General features: G+C 43.1%; 1 protein-coding gene across 2 annotated transcripts in view; it reads left to right on the plus strand.

The window, feature by feature from the left end:
* dpy19l3 (dpy-19 like C-mannosyltransferase 3) overlaps positions 1–24826 on the plus strand; it is a 106068-nt gene that overhangs the window by 36395 nt on the left and 44847 nt on the right. For both annotated transcript variants that reach the window (XM_078544400.1, XM_078544401.1), the window contains 4 exons: positions 635–766; positions 13051–13152; positions 13794–13867; positions 21781–21939. In XM_078544400.1, the coding sequence (XP_078400526.1) occupies positions 635–766; positions 13051–13152; positions 13794–13867; positions 21781–21939 (467 nt within the window). The remainder of the gene's footprint in view (positions 1–634; positions 767–13050; positions 13153–13793; positions 13868–21780; positions 21940–24826) is intronic.

Consider the following 24826-nt stretch of genomic DNA (forward strand, 5'->3'; position numbering starts at 1 on the left):
AAATCCTGGGTGATTTGGTAAATATATCCTAGATCTCCTATCTAACTTGTGTAACGAGAAGGTGACATTGTTTGTCTGTTTTTTTCCCCAATCCTAATTCTCCCACTTCAGGAAACTTGCGGCCATCACTTGTATTTAGTTTAATTTAATGCTTTAAAAGTACTATTAAAGCACACCAAATTTATTTTAAAGCCAGATCTTTGCTGAGCTTTGAATTAAAAATAGCTGTTTATTTTACTGCTTGGGAAGATATGTATTTACCTTGAAATCAGCTTGTCAGGCACTTCTGAAAATCATTGGCTAGTCACTGCTTAAAGTAAAACAAATGAGGAGAAAGGCTGAATGTCATTGTAAAGTAGATCACTGGTGCGACATCCGTGTAGTTTCTAAATTTTCCTTTGAAAAGGGCCCACTTAAATGTCTGTTTTTAGCATACGGAAGAACATACTTAAAGCATTGTTATTTCTTTCAAAATCTTAGTGTGGAGTCTAAACAAAGGTCAGACTGATTTGCATTTATTTTGTATTTTTAGCATTAAGGAAATGATTTTTGTATGAGGAATTTTAATTGCATGGTTCACTTTTTGTGGATTGTGTTTCTAGAATGATTAAGTGATGTCATATCTCTTTTGCAGGTTACATCACTATATTTCGTACATGTGGCTTCTTTACTTCTTGTCTGGATCCTGCAGTTTAACAACTCTATGCTCCTGGGGTCATTGGTTCTAAGTTTCATTCTGTCTGCTTTAGTAGTACGGCACTTGCAGGTAGTAATAACAATAATATATGCAAACTTAAATCTTTATAGTTATGACCCTACTTTTTTGAATTTCAGATAAGAAATATCTTAAATTATGAAGATTATATGAGGAGAAATTTGTTGACTGCAGAAAATGTGTGGGGATCTTGTTACCCATGCCTGTTCATTGTGTTGCAGGCAATATGTTTAAATTGCTGCTGCCTGCTCTTTTATATGATTGCTTTTTTGCAGCAAACACTATCCACACTGGTCATTGGCTGCATGCAGCCTGATATCATGAGCGGCTAGTGCTATTTAAAGGCACCACTTAAAAGGGAGGCACATCGTGGCTGCAATAAGTGGTAGGAGTCTTTTCAAATGTCAGTCTGCTATGTGATGACCTGAGCAATGGTTCAATGTGAGAGAGTAGTTTTTTTATTCATTCAAGGGATGCGGACTTCGCTGTCCAGGCCATTATTTACTGCCCATCCCTAACTGCCCTTGAGAAGCTGGTGACGAGCTGCCTTCTTGAATCGCTGCAGTCCTTGTGGTGTAGGTACACCCACAGTCCTGTTAGGGAGGGAGTGCCAGGATTTTGACAAAGCAACAGTGAAGGAATGGCAATATATTTCCAGGTCAGGATGGTGAGTGGCTTGGAGGGAAACTTCCAGGTGGAGGTGTTCCCGTGTGTCTGCAACCCTTGTCCTTCTAGATGGTAGTGGTCGTCGGTTTGGAAGGTGCTGAGTTTCTGAAGTGCATCTTATAGATGGTACACACTGCTGCTACTGTACGTTGGTAGTGGAGGGAGTGAATGTTTGTGGAAGGGGTGCCAATCAAATGGGCTGCTTTGTCCTGGATGGTGTCAAGCTTCTTGAGTGTTATTGGAGCTGCACTCATCCAGGCAAGGGGAGAGTATTCAATCACACTCCTGACTTGTGCCTTGTAGATTGTGGACAGGCTTTGGAGAGTCAGGAAGTGAGTTACTCGCCACATGATTCCTAGCCTCTGACCTGCTCTTCTGGCCACAGTATTTAGTCCAGTTCAGTTTCTGGTCAATGGTAACCCCCAGGATGTTGACAGAGGGGGATTCAGCGATGGTAATGCCATTGAATGTCAAGCGGTGATGGTATATTGTCTCTTGTTGAAGATGGTCATTGCCTGGTATTTGTGTGGCATGAATGTTACTTGTCACTTATCAGCCCAAGGCTGGATTGTGTCTCAGTCTTGCTGCATTTGGACACGGACTGCTTCAGTATCTGAGGAGTCGCGAATGCTGCTGAACATTGTGCAATCATCAGTGAACATCACCACTCCTGACCTTATGATGGAGGGAAGGTCATTGATGCAGCAGCTGAAGATGGCTGGGCCTAGGACAGTACCCTGAGAAACTCCTGCAGTGATGACCTGGAACTGAGATGATTGTTCTCCAACATCCACAACCATCTTCCTTTATGCTAGGTATGACTCCAACAAGTGGAGAGTTTTCCCCCTAATTCCCATTGACTCCATTTTTGCTAGGGCTCCTTGATTCTTCGATCAAATACGGCCTTGATGTCATGGGCAGTCACTCTCAGCTCACCTCTGGAGTTCAGCTCTTTTGACCATGTTTGAACCAAGGCTGTAATGAGGTCAGGAGTTGAGTGGTCCTGGCAGAACCCAAACTGAGTGTCAGTGAGCAGGTTATTGCTGAGCAAGCGCCGCTTTATAGCCTGTTGATGACCCCTTCCATCACTTTACTGATGATCGAGAGTAGGCTGATGGGGCGGTAATTGGCCTGGTTGGATTTGACTTGCTTTTTGTGTACAGGACATACCTGGGCAATTTTCCACATAGCCGGGTAGATGCCAATGTTGTAGCTGTACTGGAACAGCTTGGCTAGGGGCACGGCAAGTTCTGGAGCACAAGCCTTTTAGTACTATTGCTAGAATATTGTCAGGGCCCATAGCCTTTGCAGTATCTAGTGCCTTCAGCCATTTCTTGATATCACGTGGATTGAATCAAATTGGCTAAAGACTGGCATCTGCGATGCTGGGGACCTCTGGAGGAGACCAAGATGGATCATCCACTTGGCTGAAGATTGTAGAAAATGCTTCAGCCTTATCTTTTGCACTGATGTGCTGGGCTCCCCCATCATTTAGGACGGGAATATTTGCGGAGCCTTCTCCTCCAATGTGTTGGTTTAATTGTCTACCACCATTCACGGCTGGATGTGGCAGGACTGCAAAGCTTAGAGTTGATCCGTTGGTTGTGGGATCGCTTAGCTCTGTCTATCACTTGCTGTTTATGCTGTTTGGCAGGCAAGTAGTCCTATGTTGTAGCTTCACCAGGTTGACACCTCATTGTTTGGAATGCCTGGTGCTGCTCCTGGCATGCCCTCTTGCACTCTCCATTGAACCAGGGTTGATCCCCTGGCTTAGTGGTGATGATAGAGTGGGGGATATGCTGGGCCATGAGGTTACAGATTGTGGTTGCGTATAATTCTGCTGCTGCTCGCTGGCCCACAGAGCCACATGGTTGCCCAGCCTTGAGTTGCTAGATCTGTTTGAAATCTATCCCATTTAGCATGGTGGTCATGCCACACAACACGATGGAGGGTATCCTCAATGTGAAGAAGGTACTTAGTCTCCACAAGGACTGTGCGGTGGTCACTTCTGTCGATACTGTCATGGACAGATGCATCTGCGGCAGGTGGGTTGGTGAGAATGAGGTCAAATATGTTATTCCCTCTTGTTAGTTCCCTCACCACCTGCCGCAGACCCAGTTTAGAAGCTATGTCCTTTAGGATTCAATCAACTTGGTCAGTAGTGGAGCTACCGAGCCACTCTTGGTGATGGACATTGATGTCCTCACCCAGAGTACATTCTGTGCCCTTGTCACCTTCAGTGCTTCCTCCAAGTGGTGTTTAACATGAAGGAGTACTGATTCATCTGATGAAGGGGGAGTTCAGTACGTGGTAATCAGCAGGAAGTTTCCTTGCCCCTGTTTGATCTGATGCCATGAGACTTCATGTGGTCCGGAGTCGATGTTGAGGACTCCTAGGGCAACTCCCTCCTGACTGTATAACACTGTGCCACCACCTCTGTTGTCCCAGGATAGACCCAGGGATGGTGATGGTGGTGTCTGGGACATTGTCCGTAAGGTATGATTCCATGAGGATGACTATGTCAGGCTGTTGCTTGATTAGTCTGTGAGACAGCTCTCCCAATTTTGGCACAAGCCCCCAGATGTTAGTAAGGAGGACTTTGCAGGATCGACAGGGCTGAGTTTACCGTTGTCGTTTCCAGTGCCTAGGTCAATGTCGGGTCGTCCGTCCGGTTTCATTCTTTTGAGACTTTTTAGCGGTTTGATACAACTGAGTGGCTTGTTAGGCTATTTCAGAGGGCAGTTAAGAGTCAACCACATTGCTGCAAGACCAGGTAAGGGTGGCAGATTTCCTTTCCCTAAAGGACATTAGTGAACCAGATGGGTTTTTACGACAATCGACAATGGTTTCATGGTCATCATTAGGCTTTTAATTCCAGATTTTAACTGAATTCACATTTCATCATCTGCCATGGTGGGATTCAAACCCAGGACCTCAGAGCATCATCCTGGGTCTCTGGATTACGAGTACAGCCACAATACCACTATGCTGGGCTGGGGATCTTAGTGGGAGAAGTGGAAACAAGGAGAGATGTCACAAGGGGCAGGGTGCCATCCAGATACATGCTCAGGGAACAGTGGGAACAAGTACTAGCGGAGCTCAATGCCAGGAATGTTGCTGCAAGAACAGGGATGTAGTACAGGAAGAAATTTAATGGCCTGACATGAGTTATCGAGGTGAGTGAATTAATCTTCAAATAGCACATTGTACCAACTGCATATGAGCCCTATCCACTGCTCAGTTCTCTACATTTCCATCACCCAGCCACCAACATTCTCTATCAATTAGTATTCAATGTGCTTTGCCACATCCTCACACACTTAGCACTGTTACAAGCCACATACCCACAACTCAGAGTTTGCACATACTGGCAGCTATTCAACCACGACAGCCACATCATTCAAACATATTGCAGGACACTCACTGTCACACATCTCTTTTTCTTGCCGTAGAATGTGGCACATCACAGCAGGTAACAGAATAGAACCGCAGGAAATAAAGTGCATCTGCATATTTTAACCCCATCAAGGAAATTGTGCTGGCCACCCTGGGAAGGAACGTCACAGCAGCAATGTCCTCTGGCAGGGCCAAAGAGATCAATGATGAGGATATCTCCATATGTAACCCTCTTTCATGTAAAAGCAGAAAATGATGGAAGTATTCAGCAGGTCAGACAGCATCTGTGGAGTGCTTCAGGTTGATGACTCCCTCTCTCATCCCACTTATCCCTCATTTTACATTTTCTCCCAAAGCATGAGTTGTAGATAGTGTGAGCAAGCACTTTTTACTTTCTCCTCTCCCCTCAACATAACCCAACTCATCCCTTTTTCATTTTAGAAACCCAAGAACTGAAACCTTCCCAGTCAGTGAAGAAAGAGGAAGGAGACAGTGAAGATTAAATGGCAATATCATTCGATCTTAAGCTCCCAGCCTCCAGCTCAGACACTGACAACTGCGTATATTTCTGAGGCAAGGGAGAGGAGGGGAGAGTGGGAAGATACTAACACAAGAATTAGAGTAGGCCATTCGGACTTGAACCTGCTCCACCATTTGATAAGATCATTGGTGATCTGTTTGTGACCTGAACTTCTCATCCCTGTCTGCCCCCGACCCCCTTTACCCTGGACTCCCTTGTCAATCAAAAATCCAGGCACAAGTACACAGGAATCAGGGCAGGAGGAGAGAATCATGCAGATGCCAACTAGTTGGAGAGCAAGGTTGCACACTGGTTCTGCTGCAGAAAAATCAGGTGAGGATATCAATAGGCCAGGATACAGAAGAAAGCTGATAGGTGTAAATAACACCCCTGCCACTCTGTAAGTGTCCTTACTGTTGGCTGTTGGCCAGCCAGCCCAGACCAAGATGTTGCAGTCTGATGTTGGGCCTCCTAGAGTCAAAGCTGCTCAAGGTCAACCTCCAAAGCCATCTGCAGTCTCCTGATTTGGAGGTCAGCAGCCTTTCACCACCATTGCTGCAGCCACTGGGGAAGCCCCTCAACAGAGCACTAGGGGAGACAAGGACACATGGAGGACATAAAAACACAAGAAATAGAAGCAGGAGTAGGCCATTCAGCCCTTTGAAACTGCTCCACTATTCAGTGAAATCATGACTGGTCTTCTGCATCAGCACCTTTTTCCTGCACTATGCTCATATCCCTTGATATTTTTAATACGTAGAAACCTATCAATCTCAGTCTTGAACATGCTCAATGACTGAGCCTCCACAGCCCTCTGGGGCAGAGAAATCTGAAGATTCACCACCCTCGGCGTGAAGAAATTCCTCCCCATCTTAGTCCTAAGTGACCTGTCCTTTATTCTGCGACTGTGTCCCTTGGTTCTAGACCCCCGCCTGCAGCCAAGGGAAATATCCTTCCTGCATCTACCCTGTCGAATCCTGTAAGAATTTTGCATGTTTGAATGACATCACCTCTCATTCTTCTAAACTCCTGAGAATAAAGGTCCAGTCTATTTAATCGCTCCTCATAGGACAATTCTTCCATCCCAGGAATTAATTTAGTGAACCTTTGTTGCATTCCCACTATGGCAAGTATACCTTTCCTTAGGTAAGGAGCCCAAAACTGCACACAATACTCCAGGTGAGGTCTTACCAAGTCTCTATGTAGTTGCAGTAAGACATCTTTACTCCTATACTCAAATCCTCTTGCAATAAAGGCCAACATACCGTTTGCCTTCTTAATTGTTTGCCGTACCTGCATGTTATCTTTCAGTGACTCATGAACAAGGATACCCAAGTCCCTTTGAAGTTCAACACTTTCCAGCCTCTCACCATTTAAGAAATACTCTGTATTTCTGTTTTTCCTACCAAAGTGGATAACCTCACGTTTCTCCACGTTATATTTCATTTGCCAAATTTTTGCCCACTCGCTTAGCCTCTCCAAATCCCCTTGAAGCATCTTTGCATCCTCCTCAAAACTCACACTTCCAACTAGTTTTGTGTCACCTGCAAGCTTGGAAATATTACATTTAATTCCCCCCATCAAAATCACTGATATAGATTGTGAATAGCTGGGGCTAAAGCACTAATCCTAGAGGTACCCCACTAGCCACAGCCTGCCAACCTAAAAATGACCCATTTATTCCTACTCTGTTTGATTTGTTAACCAGTTCTCAATCCATGCCAGTATACTTCCTCTAATCCCATGTGCTCTAATTTTGTTTACTAATCTCTTGTGAGAGACCTTATTAAAAGCTTTCTGAAAATCTAAATATGCCACATCCACCGGTTCTCCCTTATCTATTCTGCAAGTTACATCCTCAAAAAACTCCAACAGGTTTGTTAAACACGATTTCCCTTTTATAAATCCATGTTGACTGTGCCCAGTGCTATCATTATTTTCTTAGTGTCCTGTTACCATTTCCTTTATAAGGATTCTAGCATTTTCTCTATTACCGACGTCAGGCTAACAGGTCTTTAGTTTCCCATTTTCTCTCTCCCCGTCCTTCCTTAAATATTGGGATTACATTTGCCACCTTCCAATCTGCAGGAATCATCCCAGATCTATAGAATTTTGAAAGATGATCACCGATGCATTTACTATCTCTGCAGCCACCTCTCTCAACACTCTGGGATGTAGATCATCAGGTCTACTGGATTTATCTATTTTTAAGTCCCATTAATTTGTATAGTGCTTTTTTTTTTTAACACTGGTCCCTTGATTCTCCATTTATTCTGGGAGGTTTTTAGTATTTTCTTCTGTGAAGACAGACACAAAGTATTTGTTTAGTTTCTCTGTCAGCTCCTTATTCCGCATTATAAATTCTCCTGACTTCACTTATAATGAACTCACATTTGTTTTTGCTAATCTTTTCCTATTTACATACCTATAGAAGCTTTTACAGTCCATTTTTATGTTTCTCACTAGTTTACTCTCACATTCTATTTTCCCTTTCTTAATCTTTTACTTGGTCCTCCTGTGCAGAACTCTAAAATGCTCCCAATTACCTTATTTTTTGGCAACTTTACACACCTTTTCCTTAGATCTAATACAATCCTTGATTTATTTCGTTAGCCACGGTTGGAACATTTGCCTTGGTATGTTTTTATGCATTAAAGGAATGTATTTTTATGGTAAACTATGTATTAGTTCTTTAGACGTTAGCCATTGCCTGTCTACCATCATACGTTTTAACGTAGTTTCCCAACCAGCTATAGTCAATTTTCCCTTCATACCTTCATAGTTTCCTTGGTTTAGATTTAAGACTCTAGTTTCTGATTGAACGGCATCAGTTTCAAACTTAATGTAAAATTCTGTCATACTATGGGGCAGGTTCTTCCGGTCGGCGAGCAGGAGCGGGGCCTGCTCACGACACATAAAATTATGCGGGATGACGTCGGGTGGAACTCCCGACATCATCCCCCGTCATTTCCATTTTCAGGTCAGCGGGGGCGCAGCCGAGTCAGCTGCGCGCCCGCCGACCTGTCAACGGCCTATTGAGGCCATTGAAAAACGAATTAAAGTCATTAATGGACCTGCCCATCCAACCTTATGGTTGGTGGGCAGGCCGGAAGCCCGAAACCTCATCCACGGGCGGGATGAGGTTTTATGAGGGTATTTAAATTTTTATTAAAGGTTTCAAGAAAAGTTATGGACATGTCCCAACTCATGTGACAGTGTCACATGAGGGGACATGTCAGGGAAATTTTTTTATCATTTGTATTACAAATTTTAATTCCGAGCTGATCTTCCTGAGCCTCAGGGAGATCTGTGCGCTCTTTCGTGCGCATGCGAGAAAGGGCACACTCCCGGCTAAGGGAATCCCCCGCCCCCACCCACACAGGGAGCGCATAGTGCTTCAGAGCGGACGTCACGCTTGACGGGCCTTAATTGGCCCACCCATGTAAAATGGCGGTGCGCCCCCGATTGGGGGCACCAATCGGAGGTGCGCCAGCTCCTAAACTTCCCCCTAATGGGGGAGAATTTTTCTCACGGTCACTCTTTTGTAAAGGCTCCTTTATAATACTATTTATTAGCCTTTTTTCATTGCACAATACTAGATCTAAAATAGCCCATTCATGATTCCTCAACATTGTGTTCTAAAAAATCGTCTTGCATACATTCCAAGAATTTGTCCACCACAATATTAGTACTAATTAGGTTTATCCAATCTATGTATTATATATATATTATATAGAAATCCCCATGATTACTGTATTACCCTTGTCACAGACAGCTCTAATTTCCTGATTTATACTGTGATTTACATTACCACTGCTATTTGGTAGCCTATAAACAACTCCCACCAATGTTTTCTGACCCTTGCTGTTTCTTTGTTCCACCCAAACTGATTCTATACCTTGATCTTTAGAACTAATGTCACCTCTCATTATGATGCTAATGCCGTCTTTAATTAACAGAGCTATCCCGCCATCTTTTCCCAGCTTCATGTACTTCCTGAAAGTCACAAACTCTTGGATATTCAGGTCCAAGCTTTGGTCTCCTTGTAGACACATCTCTGTAATGACTATCGGGTCATGTGTATAAATTTCTATTTGAGCTGACAATTCATCTATATTATTGCGAAAGCTGCGGGCATTCAAATAAGCGCCCTTAATTCAGTTTTTTTTTACTGTTTTTGTAAACTCTGACCTTATGCACTGGTACACTCTTAGGTTTGCAATCACTATCCCTTCCTGCCATATTCTGATTATCATTACCTTTAATGCTATCTTGATTTGTTGCCTCCTCATTTCCCTTTAATTTACTCAATCTTTCCCTACATGATCCCTTCCCCCCTTTATTTAGTTTAAAGCCCTCTCTACTTTCCTAGTTATATGGTTTGCTAGAACACTAGTCCCAGCACGGTTCAGGTGAAGTCTGTCCCAACGGTACAGCCCCCATATTCCCTAGTACTGGTGCCAGTGACCCACGAACTGCAACGCACTTTTCCCATGCATTCATCTCTTTATTTTTATTTAACCTATGCCAATTTGCACATGGCTCAGGTAATAATCCAGAGATTATTACCTTTAAGGTTCTGATTTTTAATTTATGCCTAGCTCCTCCCACACCCTGCAGAACCTCTTTCCTACTTTTACCTATGTCATTGGTACCACAGGGACCACAGCAACAGGTTCTTCCCCCACCCTCCCACTGCAAGTCCCCACCCTCCTACTGCAGGTCCCCCCTCCCTCCCCTCCCACTGCAGGTCCCCCCTCCCTCCCCTCCCACTGCAGGTTCCCCCCCCCGCCCTCCCACTGCAGGTTCCCCCCCCCCCCCCCCCCCACTGCAGGTTCCCCCCTCCCACTGCAGGTCCCCCCTCCCTCCCCTCCCACTGCAGGTCCCCCCTCCCTCCCCTCCCACTGCAGGTCCCCCCTCCCTCCCCTCCCACTGCAGGTCCCCCCTCCCTCCCCTCCCACTGCAGGTTCCCCCCCCCGCCCTCCCACTGCAGGTCCCACCCCACTGCAGGTTCCCCCCTCCCACTGCAGGTTCCACCCCTTCCTCCCACTGCAGGTTCCACCCCCCCCCCCCATCCCGCTGCAGGTTTCCCCCCCCCCCCACAACTGCAGGTTCTCCCCCCACTGCAGGTTCTCCCCACAGCCCTGAGCAGACATCCCAAACTCTGGCATTGAGCAGACAACACAGCCTTTTGTATTTTCGTCACAGCTGTGGAGAACAGCGTCCACCCCCTGAGCACATCGTCCCCACCACCACCACCAGACTACCCCCCCCCTCCCCAACTCCCCCCACTTGAATGCCCCACCCCCCCCACACCACAGTACCATGGCTAGCCCACTCGTCCACATTGCAGTCCCGACTGCTGTCCACACGAGCTGCAAAAACCTCAAACTTGTTGCCCACTGTAAGGGCTCAGGTCCCTCCACTCCCATCCTCCCAATCCCCCCACCTGCCTGCCTCACATCCATTCTCTTGTCCCCAACTACTGACCAAAGCAGATGACGCCAACCTAAGGGGTGTGACTGCTTTCTATAACAAAGTGCCCAGGCCAAATACTTTTTCTCCTGCCCTGATGCAGTGCAATATCTGCAGCTCAGCCCCCAGCTCATTAACTCCTCAAGCCGCAGACACTTACCACAGATGTGGTTTCCATGGAGTGCAGTGGCATTCAGGAGCTCCCACATGCTGCAGTCACTACACACCATCCATCCCCCATCTTTATTGTGTTAATTACATTTATTTTTCTTAATTTATAGTTCCCCTCTTCACCAAACTCCTGGATTCACACTGTTCAGACAAGCAACACTGAGAAACCCCTATATTTATACTTTCTGAAAACAAATGAGTCAAGCTGTGCTAAAGCTCAGAAACTAGTTTAAGCTTGCCACCTAATTAACCAGCTACAGCTGCTCTCAGAGAGATTGTGTATCCCTGTTTAAGACTGAAATAAACTTAACTTACCTCTTAACTTAAACAGTAATTTTTAGTTCATTACTAAATTAAAGAAAAAACTAGACTTTAGAAAGAAATTGACCCTTAAAACTCCCTCATTAGCCAAATTCCTGGTTTCACACACTAAGATAATGCACAAGGGTTATTTAGTTTATTTTTGTATGCATTATGCCAAGATTGAAGTCATAAAATTGGATTGGGATATGCATTTTCTGGTTTTTTTTACATTTGTGTTGTCAGAAGGTCAAAATGTGAAAGTCAGTGGTAGAGGAGAAGTAAGGAATGTGGAACCCTTCCCCCCTCACCCCTCTCCATGTTCTAACTGCACGGCCTCCCTTCATTCTTCCATACTTGCTCAAATTCTCAGAGGAAGCCATTCCAAGTCACCAATGTTTGGAAGCAACTTGTTTCATCACAAGCTTTTAAATCAACATACCACTCTCTGTAAACTATTCAAACTCTGGGCACAAATCGCAAAACTCCAAAACAAAAACATACAATTGCACCCAGAAGCCAGAAGAAACAATTCAGCAACTAACCTGATGATCTCTTTAAATAACGTTGGTGGGACATCTTTTATTTTAACATTGTGTTCAGTTGTACAAGATTAAGACAGGGTGTGGAATGGATCATGGCATTTGAAAATGACAGTGCTCACATTAAGTCAGTGTTGCATACTGATCGATGTCATCTCCATGCTCTGCATACCGCAGGCGGTCATTAGGTGTGCACGTGGAAACCCCTTTACCAAGATGCCATTAGGCACACTTCCCATTAGAAGTATGCACACATCTTGGATTCCATTTTTGAGTGTTAGGAGGCTATGTAAGCACCAAAAAAAAACAGGTGCTACATAGTCCAATTTCTCCCGCATAATGTTCTAAATTGTTTCAATCATAATAACATTGATTTGATTGAAAATAATTGTTTTGACTTCTATGTAATCATGAGGTTACACTGAAGAGTGTTACATTTCAGGAATAGCCAGATAATCTTAAAAATAAATCAATTGGGGTAAAAAAGATGTAAAATTGAAACTCTGTCCATATAGCCTGAGGCAAAGATCACATTGATTTTTTTATACCTGGTACATCTAATCCACAGAACAGGGCAGCAAATTTGCATTTTAAGGGGCATCTTTGTAATTTTACAATTGCCAAAACATGAAGAGTTGTGTTTTACATGTTGGAAAGTTCTTGATTACAAGGGAAATACTTAACAAGCATACTTCTAATGGGAAGTGTACCTGATGGCATCTTGGTAAAGGGGTTTCCACGTGCACACCTAATGACCGCCTGCGGTATGCAGAGCATGGAGATGACATCGATCAGTATGAAACACTTTAATCAGCTGGAGTGAGTGAAAAAGTGCAAGTGGAAACAGAACTTAGGGTTTTCATGAGGGGAAAAAAGTTGACTAAATTACTGGTAGAAGATATGTTAATTTTTTAAGGGACATAGGACCTTCATGGAAGTAATTTTGATTTGCTCCAAAAATGTCAGTGTGATGCAATGATAAAGCAAATTAGAAACAAAAACAAAAATACCTGGAAAAACTCAGCAGGTCTGACAGCATCTGCGGAGAGGAACACAGTTAACGTTTCGAGTCCGTATGACTCTTCATTAGAATATTTTAGAAATTCAGAATTGTTGTCAAACCGCATTTTGATTTTGAGCCTCTTTCTAGGCATTATATTTATAGTCATAGTTCATGTAAATACCTGGATTGTCCTGCATGGTTGATGAGATTGACTTTTATGGAAATGAAGAATCTAATATTGCCATCTTTCTTTTTTTTTTAGAGGAATTTAAAATCTGGCGGTTTTCTTATGAGAGTTTTGAAACTATTGCTGCATTTAGTTGTAGTATTCAGCTTAACAGTCCTAACAAATAATACAAGTAAGGTATGTGAATAAAGTTATTGAAAGTCTTCTTTGAGGAAACTCCACAAAATGAGTTGTTTGCAAATGAATGTAATTTTTTTGTTAATGTGAAATAATATGCATTTTCCTCTAGTTTATTTTGATCTATAAACGATTATAAATAAGAGTGTCTGGCCTCATCAATGTGCTTACATAGAATATACAACACAAACAAGCCTTTTAATCCAACCAGTTTATGGTGGGTATATATATTCCATTTGAGCCTACATTTATTATGTCTTCTCAAGAAATAATAGATAGGTATAACATTCACAAACATCAAAACTGTTTATTGGAATTTATTTATTGTGACTAATAAATCTTGTCAGAAGCTTAAACTTTTCTTGTGGAAAATGAATTTCTAACAATCAGTACTGTTCAATGAATTCACATTTCAAAATCTAATATAACTTGAGCCAATATTGGTTGAGTTATTTTCAATATACTTTCCTTGTTAATTCTTCAGGGCTTCTCTCATATATTACTTATTTATATTCCAAGATCTTGGATAGTAACTAATGAAAGAGTAACTCTTGGCAGAAGCAGTACTGAATGGAACCAATTTAATAGCAGGGCTATAAATTGCTGTTATAATCTCATCAATGTGTCCCTTTTTGTTGCAGAAAATTCTAGGGCTAGAATCCGATGAACATATTTTTAAATTCCTTAAAGCAAAGTTTGGATTTGGGGCGACAAGGTAAAAGTTTAATTTTATATATCACTCAAATATTAGTCCATTATATTACATTTCACAAGCTGTACAGAATATTGTTGGAGAATGACTCAAGTTGTGATGGTCTGTCCTCCGTCCCTGAAATCAAAACTGAGGGTAAATATTTATTTATAGTGTTGATGCAGAACATTCATACAGCAGATTGTTGTGGCAAGATAGAATCATAGAATCTTACAGCACAGAAGGAAACGAATTGGCCCATCATATCTGTGCTGGCTCTTTGAAAGAGCCGTACAATTTAGTTCCACACCCCAACTTTATCCCCATAACCCTCCAAATTAGTCCTCTTCAAGTACATGTTTAAAAGTTTCTATGGAATCTGATTCCACCACTCTATTTCAGGTAGTGTGTTTAGGTCATAACAATCCTCTGAAGCAATTTCTCCTAATTTCCCCTCAAGTTCTTTTGCCAATTATTTTAAAACTATAGCTCTGATTATCTTAGAACTTATTTTCCAGGGGAAATAGTTTCTCCCTACTTGCTGTATCTAAACCATGCATAATTTTGAATACAATCTTCTTTGCACTAAGGAGGACAATCCCACCTTCTCCTATCTCTTTGCATAGCTGAAATTTGTCATCCCTTGTGCCACCCTGGTAAACCTTCTCCATGCTCTCTCCAGGGAATTGACATCCTTCCTGAAGTGTGGTGCATGGAATTATACACAATACTCCCGCTGAGGTATAACCAGAAATTTGTAAAGATTTAGCATGATATCCTTGTTTTTATATTTAATGTCCTCCTACATTACAACAGTGGCAACACTTCAAAAGTATTTCATTGGCTGTAAAGTGCTTTGAGATGTCCAGTGGTCGTGAAAAACAGGTCCTTCTTTTCTATTTCCATGGCCAAGTATCTCTTTTATACTTTCTTAACTGCCTTGTCAAGTTTCCAGCCACCTTGTGTCATTGAGATGTAAGGAAAGTTGAATCTAACTGGTCAAGCAATTCTTTGTTTAATTTCTGCATTCATTCCTTTTATAGAATCATAGCATTTAAGTCATGGGGGTGTGGGTGGGGTATTCGTAGAGTCATAGAGCTGCATCTTCTGGTCGGCAAGCAGGGGAGCGGGGCCCGCTTGCTGACATGTAAAATGACGCGGGGTGACGTCAGGTGTGTGTCCCGACGTCACCCTGAGTCATTTAGATTTTCAGTTCGGCGGGCGCGCAGTCTAGTCAGCGAAACTGTCATCAAACTGTCAAAGGCCACTTAAGGCCTTTAAAAAAGTAATTAAGCTAATTAAAGGACCTGCCCGTCCAACCTCAAGGTTGGCAGGCAGGCCAGGCGGCCTTTAGAAAAAACATGAAACCTCATCCACAGGTGGGATGAGGTTTCGTGAGGGCTTTAAAATGTTTATGAAATGTTGAAATAAAAGAAAGTGACATGTCTCAGTTCATGTGACAGTGTCACATGAGGGGACACATCAGGAATTTTTTTCCACACTTCTACAAATTTTTAAAACTTCCAGCGATCTCCCTGAGGCGGCACTTTACCTCAGGGAGATCTGTGAGCTCTTTCGCGTGCATGCGCGAAAGACTGCACTCCCGGCTCAGGGAATCCCCCCCTGCCTGCACAGGGAGCGCATAGCACTCTGGGCAGGTCTTAATTGGCCCGCCCATGTAAAATGGCAGTGTGCCCCCAACTGGAGGTGCCGACCGGGAACCCGCCCGCTCGTGCCAGCTCCCGCACATCCCCCCCAACGGGGGGAAAATGTTGCCCATAGTCATAGACATCTAGAGCACAGAAAAAGGCCCTTTGGCCCATCGAGTCTGCACCGGCCAAACAAGTACCTAACTATTCTAATCCCATTTTCCAGCACTAGGCCCATAGCCTTGTATGCCATGGCATCGCAAGTGCACATCCAAATACTTCTTAAATGTTATGAGGGTATCTGCCTCTACCACCCTTTCAGGCAGTGAGTTCCAGATTCCCACCACCCTCTGGATGAAAAAATTCTTCCTCACATCCCCTCTAAACCTCCTGCCCCTTACCTTAAATCAATGCCCCCTGGTTATTGAACCCTCCACCAAGGGGAAAAGTTCCTTCCTGTCTACCCTATCTATGCCCCTCATAATTTTATACACCTCAATCATGTCCCCCCTCAATCTCCTCTGCTCCAGGGAAAATAACCCCAGTCTATCCAATCTCTCCTCATAACTAAAACTCTCCAGCCCAAGCAACATCCTGATAAATCTCCTCTGCACTCTCTCTAGTGCAATCACATCCTTCCTATAATGCGGATTCCAGAACTGAACGCAATACTCTAGCTGTGGCCTAACCAGCGTTTTATACAGTTGTAGCATAACCTCCTTGCTCTTATATTCTATGCCTCGGCTAATAAAGGCAAGTATCCCACATGCCTTCTTAACCACCTTATCTACCTGTCCCGCTACATTAAAGGACCGGTGGACATGCACACCAAGGTCCCTCTGATCCTCGGTACTTCCCAGGGTCCTATCATTCATCGTGTATTCCCGTGCCTTTTTTTTTCCTGCCCAAGTGCATCACCTCACATTTATCCGGATTAAATTCTATTTGCCACTGATCAGCCCATCTGATCAGCCTGTCAATACCCTCCTGTAATCTAAGGCTAACATCCTCACTATTTACCACCCCAACAATTTTTGTGTCATACGCGAACTTACTGATCAACCCTCTACATTCAAGCCTAAATCATTTATATATACCACAAACAGCAAGGGGCCCAACACCGATCCCTGTGGAACCCCACTGGACACAGGCAACCAGTCACAAATACACTCCTCGACCATCACCCTCTGCTTCCTGCCACTCAGCCAATTCTGGATCCAATTTGCCAAATTGCCTTGGATCCCATGGGCTCTTACCTTGGTTATCAGTCTCCCATGCAGTTCCATTGTCCATTCAGTTCATTGAGTCTTTACTGGAACTGTTTAACCCCATTTTGTTGCCTTTTCCCTGTACCACTTTATGTTCCTCCTTTTGAAACATTATCCAATCCCTTTTTAAATGATAAAGTGTCTACCTTAATATCTGCTTACAGTAATGTGGGCAGAAATTTAACTGCTAAAGGGGGCATGTTCAAGTGCAGCATGGGGTTTGGGTGTGATTAAATCCCCTAAACGTGCCATTGTGTCTGAAATCTGACATGATCCCACTCACTTCCAGCTTTTACCAGGGCACATTTAGATGTGTGGAAACCGCCATATAAATGTCAGATCTATGATTTATATATGTAAAGAGCCAATTAATGCAGACTTCAAGCCAACATTATGGTTTTAACAACAAACACACGGGTTTCCTAAGTTGTGTGGAACTTGCCAGGGGTCAACAAGGCAAGAGCACAGTGGGAATTCTTGCTCAATGAAATTGACTCTTGCACCTCCTTAAATATTTATTCCCTTCACCACCGATGAACAGTGGCAGCAGTATGTACTATCTACAAAATGCACTGTAGCAATTCACCAAGGCTCCTTCAACAGCACCTTCCAAATCCACAACCTAGAGGAACAAGGGAACCAGATGCATAGGAACACCACCACCTGCAAATTCCCCTCCAAGTCACACACCAACCTGACTTGGAATTGCCAAACCTTCACTGTCATTGGGTCAAAATCCTGGAACTTACTCCCTATCAGTGCTGTTGGTGTACCTACTATGCATGGACTGCAACTGTTCCAGAAGGTGGCTCACCACCACTTTCTCCAAGGGCATTTAGGGATAGGCAGTAAATACTGGCTTTACCAGTGACACTCGCATCCCAAAAACAAATAAAAAGCAAATTTAAAAATAAGATGAGTGTTGCAAATATCTGATTCCATAATTCATGTGTTTTAGGGATATAATTTATAGTCTTAGGAATTAAAGTGTTAAATATAGATAAATTGAAATGTTTGATTGAGGAACTGGTAAACAAACCTGGGATGGTTGCAGTTCAAAGGGTAATCTATGTTGATTTAATCAGGTTAGGATTGAAAGTGAAAAAACTTACGCAATAGATGACCCATCTTTGAGCTTTTGGTAGAGTCAGGAGGTCTACAGCTGTGTCAAGGGATTTGGATTATTCATGTAGTTCCCAAATCAAAGAAGCTAAAAGTGCCTTTGTAAACAAAGGAGTTTCTGGGTGGAACCAGCAAATTTGGGGGAGAGGGTCATTAACACCATTGGATATACAAATTATTCATGTGGGTCCCAGAATCAAAAGATTTGCTTTTGAAGGTTAAAAAAATAGTTAATTTACATTTTTGTTTGCAACATCCCTCATATGCCATGTTGCCATGGAGATGGGCACTGGGCTTTAGGGATGTTCCGTTGTTTAATTTATCCATGTGTGGATTTTTGCTGATGGGAGCAGGCAGAAGCAGTTGAGCTGTGGTCTTCGGCAGTTTGCAGCTCACAGAATCAAGAGGGCCAAAAGAAATAAATGTTAGCCAGGCCTGCACCTTAAGTCCAGAAGATACTAACCCTATGATTCACCACATGGAAAGTAGGTGGGAGCTCGAGTTCAGTTTGGTTACAAAGTTTGTGAGGGGGAAAGAGGCTAGAAGATTTACCTGGCGTGAAGCTGGAGCAAGAAATCTATAGTAACCCTCATAGTGAAAACAAGCTGTCAGCTTGGAGAGTCTGTCAGGAGCTGTGGCTGTCCAAAACCAGGACAATGAACGTAGAGGCCATTAGGAACCAGGGGTGTTCCTGATTTTTAAATCACTGAACATGAATGTAGTGAAGCTTAAGCGTCAACTAAGAAGTCCACATTTATGGGATTTTGAAGAAATTGGTTCTTCAAGCCTCAGAAAGGTCAAGATTAAAGTGAGTCACAAGAATGCTGTCCTCCCATTCTCTGGTGCATCTCAGAGGTCATGCTGTATGTTATGCTGGAGTGAAGAGAAGTTTGCTTCCCATGGTGGGAGGAAGAGGTCAGCCTCTCAGAAAAAGCAGGTATATCTGGAACTGGCGGAAGCGGTGAGCAGCAGAAGCCCCTAGAACTTGTTTTCAGTGCTGCATAAAGCTCAATGATCTCTTGAGGACAGGAAAGGTGAGCTGGCTTACCAAAACCTAATGGAGGGTCCCCATGAAATCTCGCACCTCAGAGAACAGTTGGAGCACTGAGAAAAAATTAAAGTGTATTCCGGAGAGCTGCGGCATACTTGATTTCCAAAAGGGAGAAATAAATGAATCTTCAAGATTGTGTAACGTATAGAGGGGCTCTTGGGTGGAATTAGGAAGTAAAAGGGGAGTTGGATTTATATTTTAAGTCCTGACAAACTATTGTAATGGCACAGCGGGTGGTAAATGCTAAGCTGCTGAAATCCCAGAGGGAAACTTGAAACAACTGCCACAACTGTTTTGCAATTTTTATTTTTATTTCAAGGTGGTGCCTTGAATTCAGTAGTAATAAGTCCACCAAGCCTTAGAGGATTTTTTTAAAAAACTAAATTAATCATTTATTAATAAAAAAATAATTTTAAGCACATACGTAGGTCTACAAGTTACTACTATGATAACTCCTAGTTCCCCTAATTAATCAGACACCCAGTTACACCCCAGTTAAGGCAACAGTAAAAGCAGAATCGATTTTAACAGACCCAGGCAAAGCACACGATACCCTGGACAGGGATATTCACAGTGAATTCTCTTAGCATCATTTCCTATAGACAGCAGCTTGATACGTAGAGGCTGGAGGCTTTTCACACTTATTAGGTCTTAGAATGCCTTCCTCCTACACATAGCCTTCTCTCTTTATACATATTTTCCCCTTTGAATGCAAATTTCATTGTTTCAATATGTCTTTGGACTTTACCTTTCTAATAATAAAAATCTTTCATAGTACCAATTTTATCAGTGAGTTCGGGGGGGAAATAAACACACGGGCTTCTTCTGGCTAAGTGTAACATTTCACCCTCTCTTGAAATTCAAACTACTCTGGTTTATCTAAAAATGTAAACTTTCCTTTACACCTCACATTCTAAAACTTCAGCCGTGTTTACTTATTTAGCATTTCAAACCTAGCTTCTCTTCTGGTGCATCAAAGCCTTCAGACCAGCTGTCTTTAATTCAGTTAATTCCCCCCTCCCAACACCCCCCCCCCCCCCCCCCCCCCCCCCACACACACACACACACACACACACACAACCCAGATCCCACTATTCCCACTTTATAATAAATCCCAATAATATTATGAAAATTGTTATATTTTCATGACACTATAGTGCTAAGTTTGTTGTTCTTGCTTTATTTTATTTTTATATGCAGTAAAGGTTGTTTTGTTTAAAAAAAATCCTGTGGCTTAATTTCTTTCTTTTAAACACTGCATGTTTGAATTTATCTTTAAACATTAATGGTCTCTGTGGGGATCATAACATGAAGGTGAGTGTGAGCATTGACAGCTCAGATGGAAATGTAAGGAGATGCCTCGAATGAGAGGAATGAATGGAGCTGCATAGCACATTAGTCTATGGAGTGCTGTGCAGAAGAGCACTGGGGAAGTCAGAGTATGGATAATGGCATTTGAAGGATGGATGCCACTCACCTTTCCTGTGCTCAAGAGATCACTGAACTTCTTGCAGCACTGAAAACAGGTTCTAGGGGCTTCTGCTGCTCACTGCTTCCGGCATTTCCAGATATGCCTGCTTGTTCTGAGAGGCTGGCCTTTTCCTCCCACCATGGAAAGCAAACTTCTCTGCACTCTCACATAACCTACAGTATGACCTCTGAGAAGCACCAGAGAGTAGGGGAACAGAGTTCTTGCGACTCACTTCCAATCTTGACCTTTCTGGAGCTTGAAGAGCCAATGCAGGATGTAGCCATTCTGATGCCTAACAGAGTTCCTTTAAGTTGAAATCCTTTTATTGACACATGCAGTGTTTCTTTACTCCCATGCGCTGTGGTTGGCTAAGAAACCCAGAATTGGGATGCTAATGCCTTGGCTAAGTTAAATAGCCTTCTTCATTGTGAAATGGGCTCCTGAGCCACTGCTGGCATCTCCACCGCAAAAGCTGGTCAGCTTCATTTAAGGTCTATCCACGTTCTTTGTTGTAATAATCCTGTATGTGAAACAGTTCATTTAACTTCCTTTCTTTGTGTTCTTGTGGTGATCTTAAATTTATATTCCCTTGTTACCAATTTGCCAGCCCATTCCAAAGTACTTTACAACCAATTAAATCTGTTAATTCTGTAGGAAGTCATTCTACATACCTATCCTTAGGAAGAAATAAATGTTCCAAAACCCATGATCACTCTGACTTTGCGAATAAATGAAAAACTATCTTTATATTTAAATGGGGGTCAGGAGAAATATGTACAAGTAACCACCACATGGCTTTTCGAATATCAAAATAATGAAGGTGAAATTTTATCATTTTTGTTGAAAAGGAACATATCCCCTTTTCCTCTTATTTGTTTATAGTAATGAAAGGGAAGCCTAGGTGTGATACCAGAAATTTAACTGCACTCTGCATATATTAAATTAATTCATCATCATTGGCTTTTCAGAAGTTGGTATTCCTTTCATACAATCACACCAGTGTTATGATTAAACTTTTCTGTAAAAACAGTTTGCTTTTGGCACTCCTTTTAAACTAGTTGTGAAGTTTCGTATTTACTAAATAAAAAGTTATGATGCTGTTGATGTGAAAGTAAAAACCAGCATTGTCTGTAGAGAGAAATCCACAAAATCCTAATGTGCTGTGAAGGCAGGGGATTTGATGTTGAAGTCCTAATTCAGAATGATATATATTGAGATATACCTCTAAGAATCTAGCTAGAATAACTAGCAATTATGTAATGTTAAAATAACTAGTCCAGCATGTATAAAATAGTGCCGAATTGAGTTAGTCAACACATCCTGTTTGCAAATATATTTAGTAGAAACATTTTCTTTGTCTTTCTCTTCATCTTTAGGGATTTTGATGCTAAGTTATACCTGTGTGAAGAAGCTTTTGGCCTACTGCCTTATGATACTTTCCAAAGACTTCTGTACACGCTGATTTTACCTTCATATCTTTTAATTCTGGTTACTACAGTGATCATCGCTATAACTGTTGCTGTTCGGAATCTCAGGTAAGTGTAGTTATCAAATAGTATTGGTACTTTTTTGCTGACACATTGTATTTTAGGGATCAGTATTTTTCATTTCAATTAGCAATTGTGCTCTGCATTGTTTAAAAATGACTGAAAGTTGATAGATTTGATTAGTTTTTCTATTTTTTGAGCAGTTGTAACATCATAGACCAAATTATAGAGTGGTCATTTACAAAACAAACTATCTCCAAGGGCAGAATTTTCCCCCCATCTGGGGGATTGTGCAGGGGTGGGCGGGAGTGGGCGCAAACCCGATCAGCGCTCCTGGTCGGGTTCGTACCGCCATTTTACGTGGGCAGGCCAATTAAGATCTGTCCAGCGTGACGCGCACCTGGAAGCGCTGAGCGCTCCCTGTGCGGGCAGTGTTGGGGGGGGGGGGTTCCCTGAGTCGTCGCCTTCGCTCTTTCGCACATGCGCGTGAAAGAGCGCAGAAATCTCCGTGGCACAGAGGTGCCTCGGAGATTAGTTTATGGTTTAAGCATTTAAAGAAAGAAATTAAAAACTTTTAAAACATGTGCCTTCATGTGACAGTGTCACATGAGCTGGGACATGTCAATTAATTTTTTAAAAAATTTTTATTGAATTTTTAAACACTTCATGAAACCTGATCCTGCCCATGGATGAGGTTCCATGAAAAATGTGAAGGCTGCCTGGGTTCTAAGCCTGCCCGTCAACCTTAAGGTTGGACAGGCAGCTCATTTAATTATTTCAATTAGTTTTTAACAGGCCTTAATAAGCCTTTGACAGTTTGGCAGCCCGCCGAACTGAAAATCTAAATTGCGCGCAGTGACATCAGGACGCCCGCCCGACGTCACCGCGCATCATTTTACACGTTGGCGAGCAGGCCCCATCCCCACTCGCCAACCCAAAAATTCTATCCCAAGTGTTTTGACCATTAAAGTCATCAATCATTGAAGTTTTTTTTAATTGCTGATCTAAAGACCCTTGGTAGCCTCATGAATTTCAAGAGTACTTTCATGAAGTGAGCAAGTAATGGAGTGAGGTGGGAATAGAGAGAACATGAAGACTTCAACAATGGAAATTTAGTGAAAATGATAAGTAGGCACAGATTGAAGAAGATGCTAAATAAACTAATTGATATTTTCCACAAATAATAAAAACTTTAAAAGAAATCAAGCTAACTAAACCTAAAATGTAGAACTACCCAAATTTAAATGTGTCAGCAACACACATCTCGTGTGCGTCAACATTCTCAACAAAATTCTTAACAGTAACTCCGAAGAAATCAAAGATCACTTGTACCTGCTGATCAAAAATCTACAAGCCACACTCATGCCAGCAGTTTTCATTGAAAAGATCTAGAAAGGGTAAGAGGCCAGAGGGAGAGATCCAGGCGGAGGGTGAATACTGGAGCCAGGTAAAAAGTTCCGCTGAGCAGGCAGAAGATTCATGGCCAAAAAGTAGGTGCAAAAAGTAGGCAAAGGCAGCAGAAGAAGAGCTCAACTTTGTGCCAACTTCAATTCATTGAGGTGGGGCATAAGGGGATGAAGCTGAGGCCTTTGCTAAGGACAAATCATTCAGGGCCAGAGGATTTTTAAAATAAGGTGAGAATTGTTTGTTACTGACAGCCTCCTGGCAGCTTTTCGGGAGTGCTATCCAAGACAGGGGTTCCATGGAGGAGCTGGGGGCCACTGGCAGCAAATGAAGCCCCGGTGCTGCTGGTGAGGCATTTTCCCTCTGTTTTCCGATCCCTGCCGGCTTAGCTCGCATAAAAATGTATTTAATGCTCACCCTTCCACCCTTCACCCTCATAGGGCAGAATCTTCTGGCTGGCATGCGGGTGGCGGAGTCCGCACGCCAGCGCTTAAAATGTCGCACGCTGACGTCGCACCAGTGTCCCGACGTCAGCGCGCGGCATCGCGATAATTTGGTCGGCGGCCCGCCATTAATTAGAGGCCTTGTTAAGGCCATTAACTCTCCAATCGACCAGGATTTTGAGGGGCCCGTGCAAACTTCGGGTCAGCGCATGAGCCCAACGGGCAGGCAGGTAAGTGATTTTTTTACAAACCTCATCTAGTGGCGGAATGAGGTTTGATATCGGGTTTAAAAACTTGTAATAAAGTGTTTGTGTTCTTCGCTAACATGCCCCATCTCATGTGACATTTTCAAATGAGGGGGACATGTTAATGATTTTTAAATTCTTCTATTTTTAGGGTTTCACAGAGTTTCAGCAATCTCCCTGAGGCAGCACTTTGCCTCAGGGAGATGTGCGCTCTTTCGCGCGACACTCTGGCAGTTGAGGAATTCCCCCCCCCTGCCCGCACAGGAAGTGCATAGCGCCCACTTAAAATGGCGGCGGGGCCCGTTTTGGCGGCGGCAATTGGCTGCCCGCCTGCTGCCAAGTCAGTTGGGCCCGCCCACCCATCAAGGGCAAAATTCTGCCCATAATGGAGGCGCTGTCCAATTCTCCTTTCTGCCTGAGCAGCAGCCATTTCTGTTGGTGGCGCTGCTGGCCCTGTGGGCCTGCAACTTGAATGACTGTCTGCCATCTTTAATTGTACACCTCTCCTGCCTGGTGTCACTTAGTTGCCTCCTTTTTGCAATATCGTGGATTAAGTTCTACCTCCCACCTGAACATGCTGGCCACCCAAAAACCACCCCGATGATGGGACCTCCACCGGTTTGGCAAAATCTTGCCCCAGACCTCATAGCTAGTGACAGCCCCAATATATTGTAAACCTGCCAGAGGTCTAAGTTCAATGTCCAGGATAAAGAACGGACACTGGTCTTGGCTAATGCAATCAGATTTAAATTGGCTCTGGGAGAATTGGAGAGATATTTGAGTGATTTTTGGCAGGAGTGGTGCCTTGAAGATGAACTGCATAATCTTTTCCAATCCAATACT

The sequence above is a fragment of the Cetorhinus maximus genome, chromosome 6 (assembly GCF_964194155.1).
Source record: "Cetorhinus maximus chromosome 6, sCetMax3.hap1.1, whole genome shotgun sequence".
Taxonomy (NCBI): Eukaryota; Metazoa; Chordata; class Chondrichthyes; order Lamniformes; family Cetorhinidae; genus Cetorhinus; species Cetorhinus maximus.